Source organism: Dermacentor variabilis, unplaced genomic scaffold, assembly GCF_050947875.1.
Source record: "Dermacentor variabilis isolate Ectoservices unplaced genomic scaffold, ASM5094787v1 scaffold_12, whole genome shotgun sequence".
NCBI classification, from domain to species: domain Eukaryota; kingdom Metazoa; phylum Arthropoda; class Arachnida; order Ixodida; family Ixodidae; genus Dermacentor; species Dermacentor variabilis.
The window spans coordinates 34,859,229-34,886,325 of record NW_027460280.1 but is presented as its reverse complement, the minus strand read 5'-3'; the positions used below and the strand labels follow the sequence as shown (position 1 = coordinate 34,886,325).

The 27,097-nt window shown below is 45.7% G+C and overlaps 1 protein-coding gene across 1 annotated transcript in view; it reads right to left on the bottom strand.

Annotated features, from left to right (window-relative positions):
• Window positions 1-27,097, bottom strand: part of LOC142566232 (cell adhesion molecule Dscam1-like) — a 706,104-nt gene that overhangs the window by 280,550 nt on the left and 398,457 nt on the right. The window contains exon 3 of the mRNA XM_075677073.1: window positions 14,402-14,563. Within this exon, the coding sequence (XP_075533188.1) occupies window positions 14,402-14,563 (162 nt within the window). The remainder of the gene's footprint in view (window positions 1-14,401; window positions 14,564-27,097) is intronic.

The window sequence follows — 27,097 nt, the reverse complement described above, 5'->3', positions numbered from 1 at the left end:
GCCATCGACTGTTTAATCTCTCGAATTTCTTGCGTTAATTGTAGCACGACCGTGCGTAATTGTGCGTTTTCGCGCTGCATTTCTTCTAATGCCACATCCCTGGGGTCCCTCTTATTATTGGGTTCTGAGGCAGCAGCTCCGTGAACCTTGCGTCTCAGCGAGCCCTTAACCGCATCTGCCCAGCTCACCTTGTCAGGTAGGTCCGAATCTTGCTGGCCGGCTTGCTTCGGACGCCGAGAGCTCGAACGGCCACGGCTCGGCCTGGGGGTTTTGCTGCGCGCCCGGCTCCGAGACCTGCTCTGCCGGCGGGACGGAGGCCCCGCAGCCGAGCGAGACCGGGCCCGGCCTCGAGAGCGGGAGCGGGAGGTAGGTGGGAAATGTTCGTCGTAGTTCTGTTGCTGTAGCTCGAGGGCGGCCTGCGCCGCTGCCCTCTGTCGGTCTCCGCGTCGTTTCTTAACAAGGTAGGGGGTCTTGAATCGAGCCTTGCAGGTCTTGTCCGCAGTGGGATGCGCTCCCCCACAAAGGTGACACCTTTGTGGGGGTGTCATGTGTGCATGTGTGATTGGGGTCTGGGTTCGAGGCTCCGCAGCCTCTACACACACGGTCTTGGGGGTTCGGGCAGACGTCCATGCGATGGCCGACGCGTCCGCACTGGTGGCACACGTCAATCTGCTCTCTGTACAAGGTACACCTGAGCATAGCACCCCCGTAGTACACCACGTTGGTACTCGGCCACCATCGAAGGCGATGATGACCGACGGGGTCTTGCTGAGTCTTTTGGCCGCTAAGGCATTCGGGTTCCTCTTGTTGACGATATTGAGGTGAATGTCCTGCGCGTCTTCGAGAGGGATGCCTAGGACGACTCCCATGACTGTATAGTCGGGCGCAGTTTCATATGCCCGTATCTCGAACTGGTGTCCGTCGACCTCAAAGCTGTCGAGTCGGCGGTACCGTTCTGCATTAGGAGAGTGAGGGGTACTCACAACGATGATGTTTTGCTGCATATTTGGGCAGACAATGTCTTCCGTGGCGTCTTGTGGAGATACGTTTGCTGCCCTATATAGGGCCGAATCTAGGCGGACGACCCCGACTGTTGCAACGTTCAAGCCGCCCCGTGGCCTGATAACTACTTTGTGGTGATCACGTGGAAGGGTGGGCATCTTCCCTGCCTTCAGAACTTGCTGCTTGTGAGCGCGCGGGCCTCGCTGCGCTTTGTTCGTGCCTCCAACGCCGGTTTGGGAGGCTGATGCAATGTTAGGGTTAGCGCGCTTGCCCCAAGGAGAAGGTCGTTCGCGCGGGCCAATGGTGCACCATCCTGCTTCTTCGGAAATCTCGGTGGGTGAGATATCAGTTCCTGCAACTTGTATTTACATGGGGGCTTGAAGAAATTTGATGCGCAGCCGTAACTGCGACTCATGTAGCGGCCGGAGCACTAAGCTTAGCAGTAAGCTTAGCTCGGCGGCGCAGCGGCTCGGCAGAAATGGTCCAATAAAGCGGTGAAAAAGCACTTCCCACCTTGAAGATGAATATCGGTAGAGTCAGGATAACTTGCGGGAGATGATGGTGCAAAATTACAGAGGTATTTTGCAAAAGCACTGCGAAATCATTTACGAAAAACGGAGCCGGCGTGAAGTCTATGTGTTATATAAAGGCGTTTATCCGAGCGTGAAAGGAGCCCGCAAATACACGCAAAATTGCCGCGCGACTGGCCGCTCGAGACACTTTTTGCGTTTATTCGCAGGTTTCTTTCACGAGAGAACCTCCCACTTGGACGTGAAGAGAGGGGGGAGGGGCAGTAACTATTGTTCTTTGACGCGCTCTCACGGTATCGTCTTCCTGAGTGTCGACATTGGCGGGCACCCGTTCTTACAAACCAATCCGGCGTGTCCATAGAGTTCGTGGTCAGGAGTGTGCGCCCGCGTTTTCTTTTCGATCGCCGTGGTTAATGCACTCCAGGCCAACGCAAAGATAGGATGAAGTACCAGACGCAGGGCCCGTGTTCGCAGAACTTCTTTGAGGCTGTCTTAGATTCGCCTACTCGTCTGACATCTCCGCGACGGTCGTGTTGTTGGCGTGCTGATCGCCATCAAGAGTGGCGGGCACCCGCACGTTGGTCAATAAGGCAACGCTCGTAAGAGATGTCCGTAAGACGGGGCGAGATGCAACAGTTATATTGAGATTAAAAGCGAGTGGCCGGCCACGGCAACGGCGTATTCGAAAACAACAATAACGCTGGTGGTTCAGTGTGGTTCAACTAAAGACCGCGTGCCAAAATATTCGTCCCCTAAGGCTAGGGCAGTGAACACGCCACCGCGATCTTCGCATTGGTTACGATCTCAAATAGAGACGTTACATTTTCTTATCTTTTTGTTTACAACGAAAACTCATTTATCGGTCATCATTTGAACATGAAATGCTGTGGTACGGATAGCGACACAAGCTGGCACTTTATTAAAGTCGAAATAAATTGTAGCATCAGTAGCCGTATAACGTAAAGCTATTCCAAACCGTTTTTTTCCCCTATACCGTAAATCTATTCCCAACTGATTCTATTCATTTCTGCAATCAGCCCTCCACGAGTGCTCAAAATTTTTTTCGGGCCACCCCGCTTCGCTTGTGTGTCACACTCTGTCATGAAAACCGCAAGAACTCCTCATACGATATGACGTGTACACGTTCATTATGCATAATTAAACCAAACAAAAGATAAATAATTATTAAGGCGAAAGCCATATATTTCTCATTAGTGAGTCGACATTTTAAGTCCTTGAGCGAATCCACGGGAGCCGAACTCACGACCTTTGGAGTTGATGAAGGTGAAATTAGTGAAAGTTAATTTAATTAAGATATAATTAATTAAGGCACTCGAACCCACGACCTTTGATGGCAGTCGAACCCACGATCTCTGGTGTTGATGAAGACGAAGTTAATTAAGGCACGATTAATTACGATGGAGTTAATCAGGGCGCTCGAACCCACGACCTTGGGTGGGAGTCGAACCCTCGACCTTTGGAATTAAGAGGGATGACTAAGCGAATAAGAGGATGAAAAGCGAATTAAGGGGGATGTATATGTCATGTGTCCGTCGTTAATGCATCGACACTTGGACTTTCGCCTTGAAGTCGTCCTAGGAATAATAATATAAGCGACCCTGTAAATTTTTTTTCCACATTCGACACCAATAGCCTTTCACTATTGGTAAAGAGTATTTGGGTTGCGTTCATTTCGCCTCTATGCCATGCGACGTCACAAAATGCGAAAACTGACCACGTGGAAGTGACGTTTACGCATTAAACATGCAATATTATGTGAAACAAAATTGATATTTTTTTTTGGAACAGCCGGAGACTGCCCCGTTCCGAAAGGAATAAAAGATGTCTGCCCACTGATCACTCTGGCGCTCTGGCTATTCGGAGCTGCCGGGGAGAACGAATTTATTTGCATATGATATAAATTTGTACCTGGAAATATAAGACTTTCAAAGCCTTTCGACATGATGATGACACGACATCGCTCTACCAACTATTCTTCACTGAGGGTCCACTTCAGTGGTAATCTTTTCAATGCGACAGCGTTATATGCCACATTACGCGGAAATCCGGCATTGTAGTTGGCGGCGTGACCGAATGATGGTACCAAAAATGGCCGACAGCGCAAACAGTCAAAACACGTAAAAAATGCTCGGATTGACGTCAAAGTTCCCAGCAAGGTTCCTGTAAACAAGATATATTAACGGCTTTGTAAAAATAACTTCGTAAATTTCAGTCTGGGCGGGAATCGAAACACTGGCCTCCAGGCTGCGACACGAGTACGCTACCCCGACGCCATGGCGGCTCCACGGTTGTGGCCGACTAAAGACGTGCCTATACATAGCACGTGCGTCATTGCACGCGTTACGTCGCAGCCGTCTGGCTTTCTAAATTTGGGGCCTAGTGCATTCGTCGTTGGGCTCGTGGCGGCGTATACTGTGGGGAGGATATAGCGCCACGTCATGAGTGTATAAAGTGGGCGTGTAAAACAAAAGCGTTCATGTCCAATCGAACGGCGCTGAGCGGTCCTTCGAGTTATCAACTCCTCGCCGGCAAGCGAGCTCGTCGAGGCGTTTGGCGGGTTTTGATTCGGCCTTACCGAGGTGCGGTTAGAACGCAGGCAAGAGCTTGCGCGAACAAGGAACGCGCGCGCAATAAAAAAGCATTGCACAAATGGGACTGCAATGTTTTCCCATTCCCACACGCAAGTAGTCTTAAGTGTCTCTGGCAATTTCTTTATTTTTTTATAACCTCCGCCCGCCGCGGGGGCTTAGCGGCTATGGTGTTGTGCTGCTAAGCACAAGGTCGCGGGATCAACTGCCGGCCGCGGTGGCCACATTTCAATGGGGGCGGGCGAAATGCAAAAACTCCTGTGTCTGGTGCATTGGGGGCACGTTAGATGCCTGTTGGTGGTCAAAATTAATCCGGAGTCCCTCACTACGGCGTGCCTCATAATCAAATAGTGGTTTTGGCACGTAAAACCTCAGAATTCAGTCCATTTATAACCTTCTGTTGCACGCCGCCGCGATTTTCGATCAGCCACCGCAAGCTAAGGGGAAGGGGAAATGGGCCAATCGCAGACGCCGGCACCACCCTCCTCATCCGGTTATGCGCTTTCACTACGCTAGTGCGGCCCCTACCACACCCCTCTCCACTTCTGTGTTCTCTCCACCTCTTGTTAGGTGAGAAAAATTAGCTAAGAAAAGCCTGCCAAGGTCACCAATGCTATTCACTTTAAAAGCAGACAAATGTGACCTCATATACACGAGGAGAGTGGTTGATAGGGTGGTCGAAACAACGCTGCGGGACACCGCCCGTGGCTTGCGTCGGTGATTACGTAAATTTTGCGTCAGGAGATTCGAATAAAAGCAGATTGGTATAGTTCTACGTTATGGAGCCCCAGGTATCATATAGTTTATTATAGATAAATATGTAGCGTTCTTAATTTGCTTCTTGCCATCTATGGGTCTGCCAGATAGACAGTAATGGTGACGTGCCGCCTGAGGCGTTTGTGCACTGATTTTGCTTTCGCTGCTCATCTGTCTGCCATCCTACCTTTTTAAATTAATTTTCCATTTTTCTCCTTGGAAGGTAGCAAATTAAATTTGTGCTCCTCCCTGCCTTTCCACTTGCTCGGTTGGTCGGTGTGCCAGATATATGACTTCCAACAAAACAGCAAAATTTCATTAACAACCCCCGTAGCGCACTTGACGAGTGCCTGAGCGTTCTTTTTGTGGCAACCGCCAGTTTTCTCTCTTTCAGAAGCAATTCCGGGGCATTGGGCAGAAAGCTTGCGCGGGGCGGAGAAAATCACAGGCGCGTCGCACCTGTTATTGTGGCAAGTCCGATACAAATAAGGTACCACTTCGAACCCACTTCGGCTCTTGAACATTCCAGACTGGTTCATAGGGCCGTCTTCTCTTTCGTGCAGAAGCACTTCCGTAACCGCCGAAGACCATGCAAGGGTACCCAACTGATAACAAACAGCCTATCTGATCATAAAAAGTTTTGTACATATCATGTCGGCAGGACTTCTTGAGAGCAGATCCTAGGCAGTTTAGTTATCCCTCGTTTAACTAACATGGACGACTGCGCAGAATCATAGGACAACAATTCCTTTTGCGCTCTGCGACAAAAAGGTAACACAAATGATCACCATTTTAAATGAGATGTTAATCTAAAACCTTAAATCAATTATGGGAAGGAAGTTCATATGTATAGGGCAGGCCCTTCCCATGTAGCCGAAAAGCGGCTAAAGTATAATCAAGAAATTTGTCAATGGTTAAAACGGGAATTATTTCGGTTAATTTCGCCGATTCTGTGGTGCAACACCCTTCCCGTCCTCCTCTGGACAGCGGTATTCCTAGTGCGGCGCTATTCCTAGTAATAGACGTCGCGAATGGGATCTGTGTGCCATAGGCAGCTGGTCATCTGCTCTCCACATGATTCTGTATAGTGATCCTGGGGTCTAACGTCCATCCGGCGACTACCCTGCCCTTAATGCCGTCCCCGATTGGTACCGCACATACACGACTTTGCGGCCTGTTTTGCTGGCACGACCATCTACAGCAAGACTGGTTTGGTTAAAGCCTACCACCAGATCCCTATAGAGCCCGCAGATATGCTGAAGACCACCATAATCCCGCTGTCTGACCTCTTCGAGTACGTGCGCATGCCATTCGGACTCAGGAACGCGGCACAAACGTCCCAGTGGTTCATCAACGATGTTACTCGCCGGCTCGATTTCATTTACTCCTATGTCGATGGTCTACTGGTAGCAAGTTCCTCTTCTGAACATCATGCTTCCCACCTGCGCATGCTGTTTGCGCGGCTTCAGGAACATGGCCTCACAGTCAACCCATCCTAATGCGGCTTGATTCGTGACATTGAATTCCTCGGCCACAGGTTGTCAGCTGAAGGTATCCGTCCGTTCGACAAAAAAGTATATGGCGCTGCGTGTCTTCCCTCGCCCGTCGTTGATTCGAAAGCTGCGTGAGTTCCGTGGTCTTTTCATTTTCCACCATCATTTTAATGCCCAAGATTGCGAAGGTTATCCGTCCCTTTGCCGGCCTTCTGAAGCGCACGCCGTCTCTTGCCTCTCTGGAGTGGACATCTGCCACCGATTAGGCATTTTAAGTCACCAAGTGCGTTCTTGATGACGCAATGCTCCTCGTGTATCCGTTGCCGCCAAGCATTGATGCCTCTCATCACGGACGCTTTCTCCACCGCTGTTGGCTCCGTTCTCCAACGATAACAACGCGGTTCTTCGTGCACACTCGTCTTTTTTTTTTTTTCTCACAGAAGCTCAAGCCCCAAAAATGCGCTATGTTTGGCTGTGCTTCTTGCTTGGCAAGTTTTTCGCGTTCTCAAGAACCATAAATCCTTGACATATGCTTTTCACGGGAACAGCACTGTATAGGTAAATCTCAAGAGAGAATCACCGGCCAGCTCGAGCTGTTTTATTTCCGAGGGCATGTTTGACCTGCGTTACATCGAGGGTACCGTCAACACTGCCTTTTCGCACATTGATGCACATGTAGACGAGCACGTGGGACTTCGAGGAGAGGTTGCTGCAGCGCAGCATTGTGAGAGTTAGCTGCAGCTAACTGCAGCTATAACCTGCGATGTGTCGACTGGCCGCTCTCGCCCACTGATTCCACTGCGCTTTAATTGTTTGATATTCGACAAAATGCGCAGCGCTCGGAGCTCGGAGGTCGTACAACATAGCGCCTTGTAACCTCGGACTTCGTGTAGCCAAGCGTTAACTCTTACGACCAGCACTGGGCCCATGACTGCCCACAGTGCCATCTCGCGAAGATCACCTGACACATGAAGTCAGTGATGTAACCTTTTCGCCTTCAGAACGCGCGCTTCAACCCCGTGCATATCGGCATCGTTGATCATCTTCCCCCCTCTGGTAGTTCCCGATAAATCTTCGCTAGTGCGGACTGGTACACTGGCTGGATATAAGCACTCCCGCTACAGGACATGGCCACAACTACCGTGGCGTCGACATTTGCCAGCAGCTGTATTTCTCGTTTAGGCTGCCCAGCGTCGGCACCTCAAACTGTGGACGCCAATTTGAATGCGACCTGTTCCGCGAGCTTATAAGCGTTATTGGTGTCCGCCACATCCACACGATGGCCTATCACCCGTCGGCCAATCGTATGGAGGAACGGCTGCGTCGTCAGCACAAGGCTGCCCTCACAGTCCGTGAGGCTAGTGCCTGCTTTGTGGATGAAATTCCCCCGCTCCTCATCGGCATCTGCTCTGCTTTTAAGAAAGATCTCGGATATACCGCACCAGAGATGGTTTACAGCACGACTCTGCGGTTGCCGGGTGAATTTTCCACCCTACTGTATTTGGCACCACCTAACCCGCATAACTATGTGGAACAACTAAGGCTGCTTTTTCAGCCACTGTGGCCGGCCCCGTCCGGAATGGCTTTTACTCAAGACGTTTTTGTGAACAAGGGCCTCGCCGCGTCGAATCAAGATTTCGTCCGCGGAGAACGCATCCGATATTCTCTTGCGCCACATTATGGCACTACTTTTCCAGTTCTTACACCGAGCGTAGAAAGCGCCGAACATCCGTGTTAATGACGTGATGAAGTTGTTGCACGCTGTCGCGTTAAGACCGCGGTCACATGGAACGTTGCCGTCTCATCAACGGTCTTACACGTCTGTCTCTACTTAAATAGCTGCGCTAGGACTATATATACGTTCGAAAACGCATAGCTAGCAGTCCGGCCGGGGTCCCAAGCGGTAGGCCTGTGCTTCTGACTCCTCGGCTATGTACAGGGGCCTCTAGTGGTGCTGTCATTTTCCTCATCCTTCATGTTCGTGCACCTCGAGCCACGCGCTCTCACGAATAAATTCTGTTTGCTGGTCTGACCGGTCCCCTAGCCGTCTGCCTAGCCTGCGACACGTCCTTTCACTGAAGGACCTCATTTCGGTCCCCATACACAGCGTATTAAGTCACAGTCATTCGATATTCAAAATGAAAGTTAATTGGCGTCTGTCTCCATGGGGTCCTTGGAACGACTCTATATAGACAACAGGATTTTGGAAGGGACCACGTTTCATATTCTTTGTAATGCTCTAGTAAGAAGATGAAGTAGCTAACCTTGACTTTTACTTTCTCAGTCCCAGATAGGGAATGAGAGCCGAGCCTGCTTGCTGCTTTCCTTATTTCGTTGACGTAGAATTTACAAAAATAAACTTACGTCCGCGAGCAAGACTAAACGTACAGGGTGTCGTGCATAACTTGAGCGAGGGAAGACGGGCGCTGCAGTTGACTTTTCATGACTCTATTGAGATAATGACTTAGAGCCTCTATTACTTCTTTTAAGGTGTCATTATGTAACCCGCTTGCCCCGCAACATTTATTCGCAACAACAAAGTGTTCAAAAGTCAGAAACAATTCAATTATGCAATTTTCAGTGAATAAACATATAATGACAGTTTACGAGCATTTGTCTCATATTTAAATCAAATAAACAAGTTTAACCATCAAATATTACTATCATTATACTTTTCATTTATTCATCACCATCACCATCATCAGCCTCGTTACGCCCACTGCAGGGCAAAGGCCTGTCCCATACTTCTCCAACTACCCCGGTCATGTATTAATTATGGCCATGTTGTCCCTGCAAACTTCTTAATCTCATCCGCCCACCTAACTTTCTGCCGCCCCTGCTACGCATCCCTCCCCTTGGAACTCAGTCCGTGACCTTTAATGACCATCGGTTATCTTCTATCCTCATTACATGTCCTGCCCATGCCCCCGCCCCCCATTTCTTTTTCTTGATTTCAACTAAGATGTCATTACCTCGCGTTTGTTCCCTCACCCAATCTGCTCTTTTCTTATCCCTTAACGTTACACCTATCATTCTTCTTCCATAGCTCGTTGCGTCGTCCTCAATTTAAGTAGAACGCTTTTCTTAAACCTCCAGGTTTCTGCCCCGTACGTGAGTACTGGTAAGACACAGCTGTTATACACTTTTTTATTGAGGGATAATGGCAACCGGCTGATCTGAGAATGCCTGCCAAACGCACCCCAGCCCATTTTTATTCTTCTGATTATTTCAGTCTCATGATCCGGATCCGCAGTCACTACCTGTCCTAAGTAGATGGATTCCCCCTACCACTTCCAGTGCCTCGCTACCTATCGCAAACTGCTGTTCTCTTCCGAGACTGTTAATCATTACTTTAATTTCCTGCAGATTAATTTTTAGAACCATCCTTCTGCTTCGCCTTTCCAGGTCAGTGAGCATGCATTGCAGTTGGTCCCCTGAGTTACTAAGCAAGGCAATATAATCAGCGAATCGCAAGTTACTAAGGTATTCTCCATCAACTGTTATCCCCAATTCTTCCCAATGCAAGTCTCTGAATACCTCCTGTAAACACGCTATGAATAGCATTGGAGAAATCGTATCTCCATACCTGACGCCTTTCTTTATTGGGATTTTGTTGCTTTCTTTATGGAGGACTACGGTGGCTGTGGAGCCGTTATAGATATCTTTCAGTATTTTTACATACGGCTCGTCTACACCCTGATTCCGTAATGCCTCCATAACTACTGAGGTTTCGACTGAATCAAACGCTTTCTCGTAATCAATGAAAGCTATATATATAAGGGTTGGTTATATTCCGCACATTTCTCTGTCACCTGATTGATAGCGTGAATATGGTCTATTGTTGAGTAGCCTTTACGGAATCCTACCTGCTCCTTTGGTTGACGGAAGTCTAAGGTGTTCCTGATTCTATTTGCAATTACTTTAGTAGAAACTTTGTAGACAACGGACAGTAAGCTGATCGGTCTATAATTTTTCAAGTCTTTGGCGTCCCCTTTCTTATGGATTAGGATTATGTTAGCGTTCTTCCAAGATTCCGGTACGCTCGAAGTCATGATGCATTGCGTATACAGGGTAGCCAGTTTTTCTAGAACAATCTGCCCACCATTCTTCAACAAATCTGTTGCTACCTGATCCTCCCCAGCTGCCTTCCCCCTTTGCATAGCTCCCAAGGCTTTCTTTACTTCTTCCGGCGTTACTTGTGGGATTTCAAATTCCTCTAGACTATTCTCTCTTCCATTATCGTGGTGGGTGCCACTGGTACTGTATAAATCTCTATAGAACTCCTCAGCCACTTGAACGATCTCATCCATATTAGTAATGATATTGCCGGCTTTGTCTCTTAACGCATACATCTGAGTCTTGCCTATTCCTAGTTTCTTCTTCACTGCTTTTAGGCTTCCTCCGTTCCTGAGAGCATGTTCAATTCTATCCATATTATACTTCCTTATGTCAGCTCTTACGCTTGTTGATTAACTTGGAAAGTTCTGCCAGTTCTATTCTAGCTGTAGGCTTAGAGGCTTTCATACATTGGCGTTTCTTGATTAGGTCTTTCGTCTCCTGTGATAGCTTAGCGACATCCTGTCTAACGGAGTTACCACCGACTTCTATTGCACATTCCTTAATGAATCCCATAAGATTGTCGTTCATATCTTCAACACTATAGTGTTGAAGATATGAACGACAATCAGGAAGAGGATCGTATAAGGTCCTCTTCCTGAGTTAAGGCCGAGTACCTGTTCTGTAACTTGATCCGGAATTACTCTATTTTCCCTCTTACCGCTAACTCATTGATCGGCTTCCTATGTACCAGTTTCTCAAGTCTAGGCTAATTCGAGTTCTTGCCATCCTATGGTCACTGCAGCGCACCTAGCCGAGCACGTCCACATCTTGTATGATGCCAGGGTTAGCGCAGAGTATAAAGTCTATTTCATTTCTAGTCTCGCCATTCGGGCTCCTCCACGTCCACTTTCGTCTATCCTACTTGCGCATATTATTCTATATTCTATATCCGCGTATTATTCTGTTCTGCAAACTCTACTAATAACTCTCCCCTGCTATTCCTAGAGCATGTGCCATATTCCCCACTGACTTGTCTCCAGCCTGCTTCTTGCCTAGCTTGGCATTGAAGTCGCCCATCAGTATAGTGTATTTTGTTTTGACTTTACCCATCGCCGATTCCGCGTCTTCATAGAAGGTTTCGACTTCCTGGTCATCATGACTGGATGTAGGGGCGTAGACCTGTACGACCTTCAATTTGTGCCTCTTATTAAGTTTCACAACAATTCCTGCCACCCTCTGATTAATGCTATAGAATTCCTGTATTTTAGCAGCTATATCCTGATTAATCAGGAATCCGACTCCTAGTTCTCGTCTCTCCGCTAAGCCCCGGTAGCACAGGATGTGCCCGCTTTTCAGCACTGTATATGCTTCATTTGGCCTTCTAACTTCACTGAGCCCTATTATATCCCATTTACTGCCCTCTAATTCCTCCAATAGCACTGCTAGACTTGCCTCACTAGATAACGTTCTAGCGTTAAACGTTGCCAGGTTCAGATTCCAATGAAGGCCTGTACGTGTTGTGTTCGTGTCTGTGTTCATGTGTGTTAACCTCCTATACGAACACATTTATTCATTCCCACATTAACTACTGCCTTACTTGCTGGGGAAGCACTTACGTAACCCATTTAAACTCATTGCAAATCCTACAGAATCAGGCTATTAGGATAATTACATTTAGCCCATATAACCACAAGCCTCACATCTTTTACAAACTAATCACATTATTTCAGTCACATAACTCCTTAAATATAACCTAGGTACCTTTCTTCTTCCGTCAAATCAATTACACATGATGCGATACCACAGTCTTCTCTAATAAATAGTAATATTACCAGGTTTGCAATAAATAGGAACTTCATTTTACTCAAAATACATACTAATTATGGCAAGCAGAGCGTCCATTTTTCATCTATCACATTCTGGTAGACACTACCACTAAATATAAAAACACTTAAAATTCACGAATCCAAGAAACAACAAGATTACATTATGTCAAATACTGATGCCTAGTTCATACTCACAACAATTCTTTCAGGGTGCATTCATTTCCTTTTCATTGTCATACCATTAGGTTTCTGTTTGATGTCGTTGCCTTACGTATACATTCGAGTTAGCAAATTATACTGCGTTCGTAACGTCACTTACGCTGTTACTTTATTATTTGTCAACGAGATTATCTTACAGTGCGTTTTTATGACATTTATGCACATGTAATTCTTCAGTCAAGATATTCATACTAAAACCTGTAATTCTTCCACGTTAACGATTTGTTAAAACTGCTATAATTTGTATTTCATTACGTTTACCTTGTAAAAGAGGTCCCATTGCAGTCTTTGACTTCGGGAACTCCTTCTGTGTATTAATATCTTATAATCTTTCTAATCATCTAAATAAAAACCGATTCTGATTCTGATTCTGAAATCTACATGACCCTGTGTCCTAATACATTAATTATGGTAACTTTAATTTAGAGTCAGAATGCAACATTCAATAGCTAAACTGATCTCTAATTACGCTATAAAACGAACTACTTGCATAAGATTACCGACATTAACGACATTACCTGCACAAAGTTTGAGAAGCAACGAGGACGTCAGAAACCAGAAGGACGAAGCAGAGTCAAGACCATTACTGTACTTCTTTCCCGTGTTGATTGAGCTGCCATGAAAAGCCTTTGCGTAAAACCTAGTGCAACAGTTATTTTTGTTAATGTTAGTGTGAAGTTATATGGCTAAACCTATTGCTTATTTGCAATTAACACATTTACTTGGCAATCTTTTATAAACTTTGTCTGTAAAGAATGCACCGCCCCACAAGTGCAACTAATGCGGTGAAGCCATGATGTTGAAGTAACTTGAACAGAGCTGCATGGTTCGAATGAGCAAAGACGCTGTTGGCCAAGAGCGGCTCTGTTAAGCTTAAGAACAGATTGTGAGAGAAAGTTGGTTGATATCTGTAAAGCGATTCAGCTCTGTATTGCAGATAAATGATAACATTTTCCGGAGGAAAAAAGAGAGGCAGTCAAATAACATTTAGATAAGAATAGAAAGCAAGGTTACAAACAGGAACTATAAAGCTTAAAGGCAGACTGGTTTGGTTGTCCTTTTAGTCATATAAACTGACGACTATTTTCCATCCCAACCTTAGCTTTTCCAGCCGTGAAACGGGCGTCGATTTTTTAACTGAACCTGCAGTTTTCAGAGAAAGCAAAACACGTTTTCCTCAACCTCGAAAATAAATGAACACATATCCAACAGAGAAATGAACATATATTTCTCAACCATGAATCACTTGACCATTGTTCTGGCGTCCTCCGAGACTCACTTTACTGACGAATATTATCTGCTATTCGACGGGTAAACATGCGAAGGGCTTTGCCGCCAGGAACATTAGGGGCGGTGTTGTGCTTTAAATTCATGGTAGCATCTCGCATGTTGTATTACAAGCTTACTCTTAATCTGAGTGTCCGATAATATCATACAGCATTCTTGCCGTGGTTCTAATGTACAGCCTTTCATCTGGGGCCTTTAATACCTTAACAATATCTACTGCATTCATGTGATTGCACCCGTAATTTGCTTGAATTATTCACTCGGCTTAGTTAACAGCATCGCCGACACAATAGGCCATTTAACACTACTTAGCGAGACGCTGATTGACCATTTCCTCCCCAGCTGTCTCCACGTGCGATGGCGCGTGCCGATAATTTCTGGCATGCAGTGGAGACCTTTCGCCGCTTCACTTTACTGGGAAAATTGTCGCCTGCCACTGAAGTATTCTGGTTGATCTTTGTCATGTTTTCTGCCTTGTTTTGTGTCCATTACTACCAAAGAAGAAAGCGGTAATCATAACTGTACAAGAGGTACACTCTTGCAGAAGCCTTTGTCGGGGTATGCACCCCGCGGAGATAGCTGGTGTCAGTTATTGCTATTGAAGTAGACATGCGACTCACAGACGTCGGTGGAAGGCAGCACGGTCACATCGTCGTCAGACACCCATGCGGTGAGTGAGACGTACTCCCGCGCCGCCGGTGGTACCAGGCAGCGCAGCATGGCCACGCCCCCAACGCTGGCCACGCTGTCGGTCACCGACACCTCCAGCGGGGTCCGCACCACTGTAACGACAAAGTGAAAGGGGAATAGTGTAAGCAGCACGCAAAAAAAAAAGAAGATGTCAGCACTCAAAGAAAGACCTCGAGCATCGCTATTACATGATTGTGTTTCTCCGTGCGCGTAGTAATTGGAAGAGCCTCGACTGTTTTTCTGCTCCGAAAGCGAAGATAAGCGCTGTTAGCTGAACCCAGTGCCAACAAAACGGCGCCCCTTTTGTGCTGAATAATCCGTGCACGCCCATCAGCTTGCACAATACTGCAGCGAGTGGTATCATCGGCTTTTCTTAATGATTAAGAAATTTAGGTCGAGGTTACAGTATTCTCGGACTGGGTTCTTCGTCAAGTCGCTAAATGCGGCATGGGTACTCTATTTTTCTCGAAAGTGAGGCTTGCACGGGCTTGAAACTCCCGTAACAACGTTTTTTTAGGCATTTGCGATGAGCTTGCACAACGCGATGCAGATGCTACCGAAAGGGGCACAACCCCGCCTACTTCATCACTAGAAACAGCGAAAGTCCCAGCTGAGCGTCAGCCGAAGCCTTCAGCACATTTGAGTGCATAAGGACATCTGCAAATACGCAGCCAAGTGCTTGTCAGAGCGTGTCTGAGGACGACGCATTCTCGGAATGTTGAGCGAACATTCACGACGTGATTGATTTTCTGACTAATGTTTATCGTACACTGTCGTCGCGCTCTAAGGCATGAATAAGTCAGGAGTGCATTCCGACTGCTTTCTCTTTCCTCTGTCAGAAGAAAGAAAGAAAGAAAGAAAGAAAGAAAGAAAGAAAGAAAGAAGGAAGGAAAGAAAAAAAGAAAGAAAGAAAGAAAGAAAGAAAGCAAGAAAGAAAGAAAGAAACAAAGAAAGTAAGAAAGAAAGAAAACACGACAGATTTTTTTACTTCACTTGTGTTCGGTGTTTTCATCTCCACGCAAGAGTTACAGTATAGGGGATGCTGGAGGCAAGGGTATCGTTAACGTATGCCAATTAGCACGATGAAAGGCAAGGTAATTAGTCCCACACATGGCGTTCTGCGTACAACTAGGCAGAGCGAAACGGAATGACTGTATCGTCAGGTAACTCGTCCCACTAAGCTAGGACTTGGCTCAATATTACCAACACATAAGCATGCAAAGAAACGAACCACGTGTAGCGGTCGCAGAAGCCAGTAACGTAACTTGAACCATCACAATGGCAGCACTGGCATCCATAAATTGCGTACATAATAGGCTCATCGCTTGCAGCATTTTATTTTATGCCGGCTATGCATACAATGGAATGCAAATGTATAAGGAGGTCGTAGGTGCTGGACAAAAGTATGGTCGTCTTTCTCCAGCCTCTTCGGCCTCATTGCAACAATCTGATCATAAGAATGAGAAGTGGGCGCTTTCCAATTACCCGCACTTTCATGTGTACTCAGTCACGGTCTGCTAAGGATCCGTTACAGATGTTTAAGCCTGGGCTAGATGTTTGTAGGGAAGAATTTATAAAAGCCGCTGTGGCCTTCCGCCTGGACTTGTTCATGGCCAAAGTGGCGTTCAGATGCTTTCCTGTCTGCAGCCAGCTGACTCAGGCGTAAGACGCCGCTTTTGCACGAGGGGTTCACCTTGTAAAAACACCCAACGGTGAGCCCAGAACGCTTCACGGTTTGGTTGAGATCAGCAGCTGCCATCTGGGCCGTGGCTGGAGATAAGTGAAACTTAAGTAAAAAAATGCGATATCCGATTTGTTTTCTCGATATGCTATCCCGTTTTCACCTGCCAATGTCTACAGCTTCTTTCTTTTCCTGTCATTGGCGGTCGTCGGCACAGGCTTGCCAAGAATTTCAATCTTTATATTTCGCGCGTTAAACGCTATGATTAGGATACGTGTTCTTATTAGGCGGGTGTGTTCACATCGTTATACTGACTTAGATTCTCACAGGTTTTCGTACCTAGTGCGACAACAACGTTGGCTTATAGACGGCAGAAATCATTAAAGTAGAAACCGGATTAAAGATATGCAACTTACTGTGGTTCAATAAAATAGACACTTCAGTTTGAATAACGCATGTGACTTCTTATTCGACGCAGACAATTCTCGCATTAAATTTTTGAAATGGCTTGTGTGAATTTGGCTTTTTCTGACAACTTTAACTTCAGAACATCATTTGTGCGAGGTTTACGCCGAAATGTCGGTAATTTACGCCAAACAGAAATGGTGCACAACCACAACAATATCCCGCGGCAGGAGCGAGAAATCCTTGAAATGATCGGTGCTAAAATCCGCAGCTTGCAGAACTTCTCGTAAAATCAAAATATGCCTTCGACACCAATGACCAAAAAAAAACATGCGACAAAGAGAACCAGCTTGGTTCCTGAGAAGGTTAACATTTCAGGAGAAAAACAAAAGAAGTGCGCAAATATATATATATATATATATATATATATATATATATATATATATATATATATATATATATATGTATATATATGTATATGATATATATGTATATATATATATATATATGTATATATCTGTGTGTGTGTGTGTGTGTGTGTGTGTGTGTGTGTGTGTGTGTGTGTGTGTGTGTGTGTGTGTGCGTGTGTGTGTATATGCTCGCTAAACCGAAAGGTCGAGCACCTGATAGGTAGAGAGCACGCTTCACCGCCACCACCAGCGACCGAAAGGCAAGCGCGTTCGCGACCCTGTTTTCTCCGCGAGCATTCCTTTCCCGAGTGATTCGCGAAATAGCGAAATAGCCGAATAATCACACTGAGTTTAAATGCATGCTAGAAAGCACGAAACGTTATACGCGTACATTTTTGTGTTAAACCTCTTTTCCGAACAGATATCCTCGAAAGAGCGCGTCCACGTGTCGGCAGCAGATTATGAAACTGTTCAGCTCTCTATGACTTGGATATCGCATCATGTCTGCAGTGATCCCCGACGGCAGAATACGCGCATGTGGTGAAAATACAGGATCACGTCCAGCTCCCTCTCTAGAGATCTCACACAAATATCTCGTTTTGCAATACGTCTCAAGCACGTTTGAAGTCTTGCTCCGTGGAATAACCGTGTACCTCTGTATGCTGTCCTGCGACCCATCAAGCGGCGCGCAGGCACATATATCTTCCACTATGCTTCTCTCGAACCACCTCTCCGGCCATCTGGTGCAGCAAGAGCGACGTGGATAAGAGCTGATCTCGAAACGACTGCTGCGCTTTCCCGTAATCCCATAATGGCGAAGCAGACAGCCCCGCGATTATTCCGCAAGCGGGCATTTGTCTCAGCAAAAATGTATTTCCCCTCAGCAACCGTTGAAGCTTTGGCCAAAAGAACACGCGTACTTCCATACGTGTAGAAAGGAACGCCCTTTCAATGGAGCTTGCGAAATCTTTACCTCGGTTAACACTTCCGTGCAGTTCGTGCTTCAGTAACCAGGACTATCAAAGTAACAAAATCCCCAGTACTGGGTAGGAAGCGCAGAGTTCTTCTACTGCCATAAAAACACAGGTAATATTCACAATGAGGCTATGACCGCACAGAATAGAAGGGCGCCGATACAGGTGAACACACACAAGCGCTGTACTGCCAACTAAGTTTATTCGCCTGCGCCCTAAATGTTCACTTGTGAAAGCGCTCTTGTCTTCTGCGCTGCAGAAAACTTCGTTGTCATCAACAAAACCAACTAAGATCAGATTAAGCTACATCTGACCATCTACCGTACACGATAAACGTCAACAAACTTAGTTAATCAATGACATGTGTCTTTCTTTCACAGCGCCGGGCCAACATTCGAAACATTACTGGCATCCCGCAGAAGGCAGTTGTACCACACGTAGCGGCAAGAGTGATCCTCAAAAAAAGCAACAACTGTGTATTTTATCCAATAGTTTGGCTACTCCGTTCCACTAGAAAACATACTTTCCCGTGACCATTGACTCACGTTGTTTAGCGGATCGTTGGTGTCATCATTATTTTTTTCTGAGTCTTCTTGTGATTTATTCGCGACCTCATTGGACTGATTCGAAGCTTCATCAGGGTCTTTCAGGTTACCGTCGTTCCATACACACTTTCAGTTGCTTCTACAAACGCTATTAAAGGTTGTGATACCATCACCGAGTCCTCTTCCCTTTCGCCTTTTCTGACTGTGCAGATTCGCACAGCGAAGTGGCTGCCAGTTAGACCATGTCGTTCCATTTGCACGTGACATTGAATACGAGCTATCATACATGTATAGGGGAAAAAAGGAGCAACAGAAGCAAGCGACATGGTAATAAGCGGTGTTAGTAAACGCGACGAGCATCATTCATTTGTTTTTACTTGTCATAGCCGTATGCCGGCGTAATCGATGGCAGGAAAAAATAAGTATACAAAACATACCTTAACATTTGAACCCCTTTTTTTCTATATTTCGCGCTATTTCACAGCCAGACTTCAGCGGTTTCACTTAATACTCCTGAACACCTGTGAAGTACTTCGAACTTGATTAGTTTCTGAACTTTAGTACAGTGGATATCTGTCCACTATTCTCGTTGGTTTAGAATAATATTACTCTGAAACTTTAAAAAAAATACGGCTTCTGGAGAAATACTTTCGAAATAGTGCTAATCTGAATGCACATCGCACGTAAGCGTGACTTCATCGCCATCAGGATAGAAATCGGGTAAAATGTAGGTGCTCCACGCGGTCAAGGCTAAAAAATTGCTTGCGGATTGTGCCTTGTGCAATTATTGTAGATGCTTTTGAGATCTTTGCTGTTGCCATGCCATCACCAATAGCAAGGTTACATTGAGCCGCAAGATTCGTTCTACGTTTCCGTTTACTCCCCTAGTGCAATTGTTGTAGCTGCTTTCAGAAACAGACAGGGGTCATCGCATCGCACCGTTTAGTCTCTGAAATGGAAGTGATGTTTTAGATGGTACGCGATAAGGACTGATCAATCCAGTACCTGAAATGCCATGGTACAAAGGGGGGATCAGGTGTAAGAGGCGCCATTCAATTCAACGAGCGTCGACTATGGTTAGCGCTAACGCCACCTCCGAGTTGTTTCTCGCTACTGCGCGTCGAAGTAAGCCCAGTAAGCAGGGCTTACTTCGTTTTCGTCATGTGAAAGCTCGTCGCGTTTCGCCTACGTGCCCGTCTACTTGTTATTAACCCATTGTGACAACACTTATCTGGAGTTCTCAATACACTGGTTCTCGCTTATAACAACTATTTTTTATTTGCCGACTGTAATTTATTATTATTATCATTATTATTATTATTATTATTATTATTATTATTATTATTATTATTATTATTATTATTATTATTATTATTATTATTATTATTATTATTATTATTATTATTATTATTATTATTATTATCATTATTATTATTATTATTGTTGTTGTTGTTGTTGTTGTTGTTGTTGTTGTTGTTGTTGTTGTTGTTGTTGTTGTTGTTGTTGTTGTTGTTTAATTATCTCTTCGTATTCTCGTTTAAAGTCACCTAGATCAAAGTGTTACGTTCTAAAGGTCCATCAAAATCTAGTAAAAGCAACATATCTAAAGTATATCTAAAGTGTATACACATTCATGAGGAAGTACGTAAAAAACACAAAAATACACACAATAACAAAAAGAAACAAGAATCCTAACACAGTAATAAAAGAAAAAAACTAGAATCAATAGAAATAATCGAAAAACATATTGTATTCGAGGTTAGAAAAGAGAATGGGCAGGCAAGACATAAGTAAATTAACAAACATAGACATAGTGTTCAACAAAATTAATTAAAACAAAATGGGAGCGAGGGGGAAACAAAGGTAGAACAAGCAATAAAAATGAGCGTTAGTACGCTATGCCCGCAATGTCCGGACAGGTGTAATCTAGACAAATAAAAGGCAAAATATAGACAAGATTGCGTGATTATTGCCCAATATGACGATTATCTTCTCCGTGTTATAAGGAACCAGGGCGACATGATAAGTTTTCCGAATTACACGTGTGAGATGCAATTTAACGCTGTGCTCCTCCCGGTACTAACAACTCACCGTTACTGACCTAACGTTACTGTTAACGGTATTAAAACTCACCGTTAACAACTCACCATTCGGTCGTGTCTGATCCACTCGATAAAAATAAAGCAACTTTAGCGCCTTTGTTTTCTTTCTTTCTATTTCTTTAAAGCTCGTCACTGAGACAACGGAAACTGCGCCCGACCGTCCCAGTGCTGCAACAGCAACGCCCGTGGCCGGCTGAAGAGCGCGCTGCTGGCGTGCTAGTCGGGTTGCAGCAGCGACGCAATATCGGTGATGCTACGGGGCGTCGGGTTCAATTAGGGAACCGGCTGCGGCGCCACGCTCTGCATCGAAAGAAAACAAAAACAAGAAAACTGCCAAGTGCGCGCAATACGCCGCGTTCTCACGCCAGCGCACCACCCCTGCTTTCATTTCACTTGCCTAACACTGAACCCTCGCCTCTGGCTCGTAGAAACGTGCAGGATTAAAGGGATAAACAGGCACGGTCCCCTGGAGTTGCGACCGTCTAGCTGCGCAACTGAGACGCCTAGTGCGAGTTTCTGCAACTTGCACGTGCACGAGCAGCGCACGAAGTTTGAGCAACGCCTCCTCAATAACGCAGATAAACACTGCTTGGCTATTTTAATTGCATTTCTTAGCTTTTTCTCCGATGTTAACTTTTCAGTTTCAGGAGTGCCGCTTTACAAAGCTCCTCCTGCTTGCTTCGTGTGCATCTGTGTTTAAACGGCAGGGTATTTAAATATTTCAATCATAGGGTCTGTGCACACGCAAGAAGTGCGATTCAGGGCCTCTCTGTGGTAGATAGCATTTCTGCTGACGTATTTGCATATTCCGCGTGATCTCTTTTATTGGGAACTGATCTTGAAAAGAAATTTCAAATGGTGCGTGGACGTTTTCTTTAATATTAATCCCTTCAGCCCGGCAGACGCGGGGGGGGGGGGGGGGGGCGATGGGGGCCAACTAGCCGGCGCAGTTCGCTCGCTAATTGACTAAAATCGCTTTGCCTGACTTTTCATTCCTGCTTCTAAGGTCCCATTTCACAATGACAGCATTGCAGGAGGCCGCCGGGGGAGGCAAGAGCACTTTGAGCTAGTTTAAGAGCGCCGTTACGACACTCGTTGGCGAAAATCCTCCTTTTCCCGCTAGCATTCCCAAACCGGGCGCCCAACGAGAGCCAGAAGCACTGTACCCGTGACACTTCCCGCCTCTCTCGGTTTATTTACGCCAATGGGCACACGCCTCGACCCTCATTTCTCTGTGACCGAATGTCGCATGCGGCATAGAGCTTCCGATAAAGATTGCTACGAATAAACGCTGATGCTAATGTCTGTGGAAGCAGCAAGCATTCAGCGAGCGTGGGAATGATGGTTAGCATACATTGATTTGCCTGTAGACCTTGTCCTTTTGGCTTCAAACAGCTTTGTAGCTTTGCAAATTGTTCATTTTGAAAAAAATTTTGCCACATAAATGCAACAACCCGCACTGATTATGCGTGTGTGGAAAGCCTTTTCACTTTAAAATTTATGCCAGTGAAGCCCGATCAAGCGTATAGTAAATAAAGCCACAAGAACGTCAAGCCACAATCATGGGGATAACACAAATCAGTGTACTAACCATCATTCCTGTGTATCTGAACGATCAAAGCGCCAGAGTTTTCACTCTTTAGTAAGAAATAATATCGCTTGCGGCACCAGCGCGCGACGACGATTGTATGCCTCAGCAGGCCATCAAAGTGAGCTGTTTTGTGTCACGACAGCGTCGAATATAAAACGGCTTTAGTCGAATAGCGTTGGTAGCGCTTCCGCCACTCCGTGTGCGCCTTGTTTTGAAACTGGAAGGCAATAAGGCGTACTTTTGTTGACAAATATCGCAACAACAGACGACGCTTTTAATATCGCTTAACTTTGATCTCCCTTGCTGTGACGCCCCATTGCAATACTGCCGTTGCAACACGGGCCTGAATATCTTTACTTGAAAAGTAAGCAAGGAACTTTAGTTATTAAACAAACTACAGAGGCTTCTTGATTACCTGTAGTGTCCGCCGCGCTGAAAAGACGAATAGTCAAGAAAGCACACTCACCTCGGTTAAATTTTATTTTAAAAACTTGTTTTCGTTAAAAAATATCACACCGTATTTTTATACACGCGTTGCACTGGGTCGGGGGCGCATTCTTTACAACTGCGTCTATGTGCTGGCTCGTTTTTAATAGCCCGCGTTGCACAATCGGCGCGCCATCCTTTGTTTCATTTCACGTGAAGCTAATTCCATAAACTGTAGACCGTACCAGTTTCTTTACGTCGTCAAGTTAAAAGTAGCGCAGTGCATTCAAGAAAAGATGTCCTTTAAGCAAGATTGAATTGATGATTCAAACTACGCGGCTAAGTGCCGCCGAGGAAGTGTATCTGTTCGGTCGCTGTTTTTATGTGGTGCTCTGAGTTTTCTGGTTTTTTGGATAGTTACGGTTACGTTTGACGACGATTGATTAACAAGACATCGGGTGAAGATTCAACGAGCCAGGCGCCTTACAGGTACGACATTTCTTTTTTGAAGACCTGACTATTACCCTGCCGCTACGGTGGTCGGAAGCCGAGAACATCGTCACGAGCCTTATGCTCGTCCAAACGTAACAAGCCATATGAATGACGCTACGGGCCGTAATGAAAAGCCTGGAGCCTTGCAAGCGTCACAAAGCTTCATAAAGCCGGCACGTTTGGTTCTCCCCAACTCAGAATCAACTTCAGCGAATTCAGGAATGATTGCTGATGGTGAAGCCGAAACCAAGAAACCTCGCCTAGAAGACGGCAAGTACGATGATAGAACATCGACTTATGAGCTAAGTGATGAAGAAGAGATGGGTGAAGATGCACCATTTACTGTGGTCACGTATAAGAAAAAGCGAGCCGAAGGCATTCCGGTTGTCTTTCGCCCCACAAGTGAAGGTACTACTTTTTGGCAAGTAAATCCAAACCGAGTGTCTGCCGAAATAGTTTCTGCTGCCAAAGAAAAAGTACAGTCTTTCAGGACGACCAGAGATGGAAGTTTCAGTGTCAGCGTTGCTTCCTTAGCATCGGCGAAACGCCTTTTGATGCTCTCAAGTGTAGGCGGCCTGGAAGTCAAGCCATTCATCCCAGAGTCGTATACACGCGAAACGTTGGGAAAGTAAAACACGTGCCTCTGCAGTACACAGACGATCAACTCCTAGACTTCTTGAAAGACGCAGGAGTTATATCGGCACGCAGACAGATAAGGTATTCCCGCCAAGAAGATGGAGCAGTGAAGTCATATCCACTTCACACGGTAATCCTGACTTTCAGAGACGACCGCCCTATTCCTGGAAGAATTTACTTGGGTTTCACCAGTCACCCTGTCGAGGAATACCTAGGACCCGCACTTCGCTGCTATAATTGTCAGAGATTTGGGCACATGGCGAAAACCTGCCGTAGCACACGTCGATGCAAAATTTGCTCAGAAGACCATGACCACAAGGAGTGCAAGTCACTTCTTCAACCTAAATGTGCAATCTGTGCGGGGAACCATGCCGCCTCCTTCTCAGGCTGTCCACAGAAAAAAGCAGCGGCACAAATGCGCCGACATGAACTAATTCATGGAAGACAACCGCGACGCAATGAACCCGCACCAAACCTCGAGATCGTTCACCCAGTGCCAGATCACCCACCTCAGCGGGCACCGGAACCACCACAGCCAAGAGCACCAACAAGATATTCCTCCTCTAGAGAACAACCAACAGTTCAATCAAGAGACCAATCAAGAGGATCAGAGTCAAGCGCCCAGTCTTATGCATCAGTGCTACGGAAACCCAGAGGACAACAGGCAGAAAGTAATACACAAGAAAGCTCCTGTACTCGCACACATTTCTCTCAGCGACCTTACGCATCTACTGCAGAAGTAACACCAGCTAATAGCGAACATACCACAGCATCGGTGACACAACTGATTTTGCCAATGTTTTTCGCAGCTCTTAAGGCAATCCTATCTGCTTTGCCAGAAGCAAACAACCTACCAGAAGTAAAAGCCTTGTTGCCTCTCGAAGCACTGTTGTGTCAACCATCCGGGCCGAAACTGCGGCAGGCACTACATGAATAACCGCTACAAAAATGTCTCCATATTTCAGTGGAATGCCAACAGTCTTCGAAGAAAGTGCGCTGACTTTCGTAAACTGCTTGTACAATACAACTTCCCAATACTTTGCATTCAAGAGGCGGGAATCACTGAAGACTTTCGCCTCTCGAATTATGTGACATATAAGACTTCTCGTCAAGGTGCTGTTAGCAGAGTGCTCCTGGGCGTCAGAAAGGACCTACCATCTTATCAAATTCAGTCCAGTGATTCAGACTTCCCGGAATTCATCGCATGTAAAGTATCCTTTGGCAAGCTCTGTATAACAGTGATTAATCTATATCTACAACCTTCAAACCGGATTTCAGTTGAAGCGCTAGTGGATATCTTCAAAATAGCTCATTCTAATGTATTTATATGTGGCGACTTCAACGCACACAACATCATCTGGGGCAGTGATCATTGTGATGCACGGGGTAATGTTATTGAGTGCGCCATAGATAAATGCAACTTGACTGTTTTAAACGATGGGTCGCCAACATTCCTTCGTGGATATAATTACTCAAGCTGCATAGATGTTACCCTGTGTTCACATGATCTAGTGAATGGTGTGGGATGGACAACAGATATGGAAACGCGCGGAAGTGATCATTTTCCCATCCTTGTTAACCACCCTAGCATGCACTATGATATCAGGCGTTACAGCAGACTAACCAACTGGCAAGCTTTTCGGTACCGCCTAACGGATCAAATTAACCAACATGCAACAGTGGAAAAATTTACAGAATTTTTGCAGGATAATATGAACATATGCACAAAGAAGGTCCCAATACCAAAAGATTATGCTGCAGTTGACGGAGAATATGAACACCTAAGAGCCATCCGACGCCGATCCGAAAGAGCTTACCGACGGAGCGGAAGTTTAGAAGCATACAGAAATGCTCAGAAAATACACATTGTAATGCGCAGACGAATGGCAAGCTTAGGCAAACGGCGCTGGCGTGATTTCTGCGGCACGCTGTCTCCTCACACGGCTGTCCCACGAATTTTTCTTGTAATTCGTTCTTTAAGCGGACCTGTAACACAAAGCTTCCCATTTCGTGCTCTCGCTGTAGCTCGGGACACGTGTGAAATAATAGTTGCAGATGAATTTTGTGAGCTTATTTCCAGATCTGCTTTTACGTCACAATGTGCGGAATTTGATATTTCAGTAGAGTTGGCTAAGCGAAAAATTACTGCTTGCTACTGGGCCCAACATCCTCAATTAGATCACACTTTCACATTAAGGGAGCTCCAATGTGCAATTGCATCATGTCGCCAAAAGTCCGCTGCTGGGCCAGACGGCATTACGTACAATATGCTAAGAAACCTCGGACCGACAGGTACAAATGCGCTCTTAGACATCTATAATAACTTATGGATAGAGGAAACTGTACCTGACTCTTGGAAAGTCGCTCGAATCATACCAATTTTAAAACCTGGTAAGACGCCCTTGTGCCTTGAATCCTTCCGCGCCGTTAGTTTGACAAGTTGTTTATGCAAAGTAATGGAGAAAATGATTGACGCGCGACTTCAATGGTGGTGTAATGAAACGAAGGTGTTGTCCAACTACTTAGTAGGTTTTAGAAAACATAGATGCACAATGGATGCAATATTAGATATAGTTACCTGTGTGGAGCACGAGCGTGCACGTGGAAACATGACTATAGCAGTATTCCTAGACATCAAGAGGGCATTTGACACCGTTAGTCACGTTCATGTTCTGCTAAGCATGTTGGAACTTGGTCTGTCTGGCAGGTCCTTGCGATGGATTTCTGAATTTTTGTCAGGTCGCAAAATATTTGTTCAGACGGGTGAAGGAAAGAGTGCTGAACATATTGTCAAACAGGGAGTGCCACAGGGAAGCGTACTCAGCCCCTTCCTTTTTAACTGCGTCATGGCTGATTTAACGCGAAGACTGCCATCACAGTTAAAGTTTTCTCTGTATGCAGATGATGTGTGTATTTGGACATCTGGATCTAATGCTCAACTACTCCAGATGGCATTGCAAGACGGCATAAATATCATCAACCAATTTTTGAGAGAAAGAGGAATGGTACTATCACACGCAAAGACTGCTGTATTGCCCTTCACTCGGAGGCAGTTAAAAAATTTCACTCTTAATCTGGAAGGACACCCTCTAATGATTGTCACGCAGCATCGATTTCTTGGCATAATACTTGATAGGCAGCTATCCTGGGCACCCCACTTAAAAAAACTCGAAAACGAGGTCAATGCCACAGTGACTGTACTTCGCAGACTTGCAGGCACATCATGGGGCGGATCAGTATCGTCCATGCTGACTGTTTACAATGCATTAATACGACAAAAAATTGCATATTCCGCGCCCATCTTACACGGACTTTCCCACACGTCAGAAGAGAGACTTCAAAGACTTTTAGCTAGAGGACTACG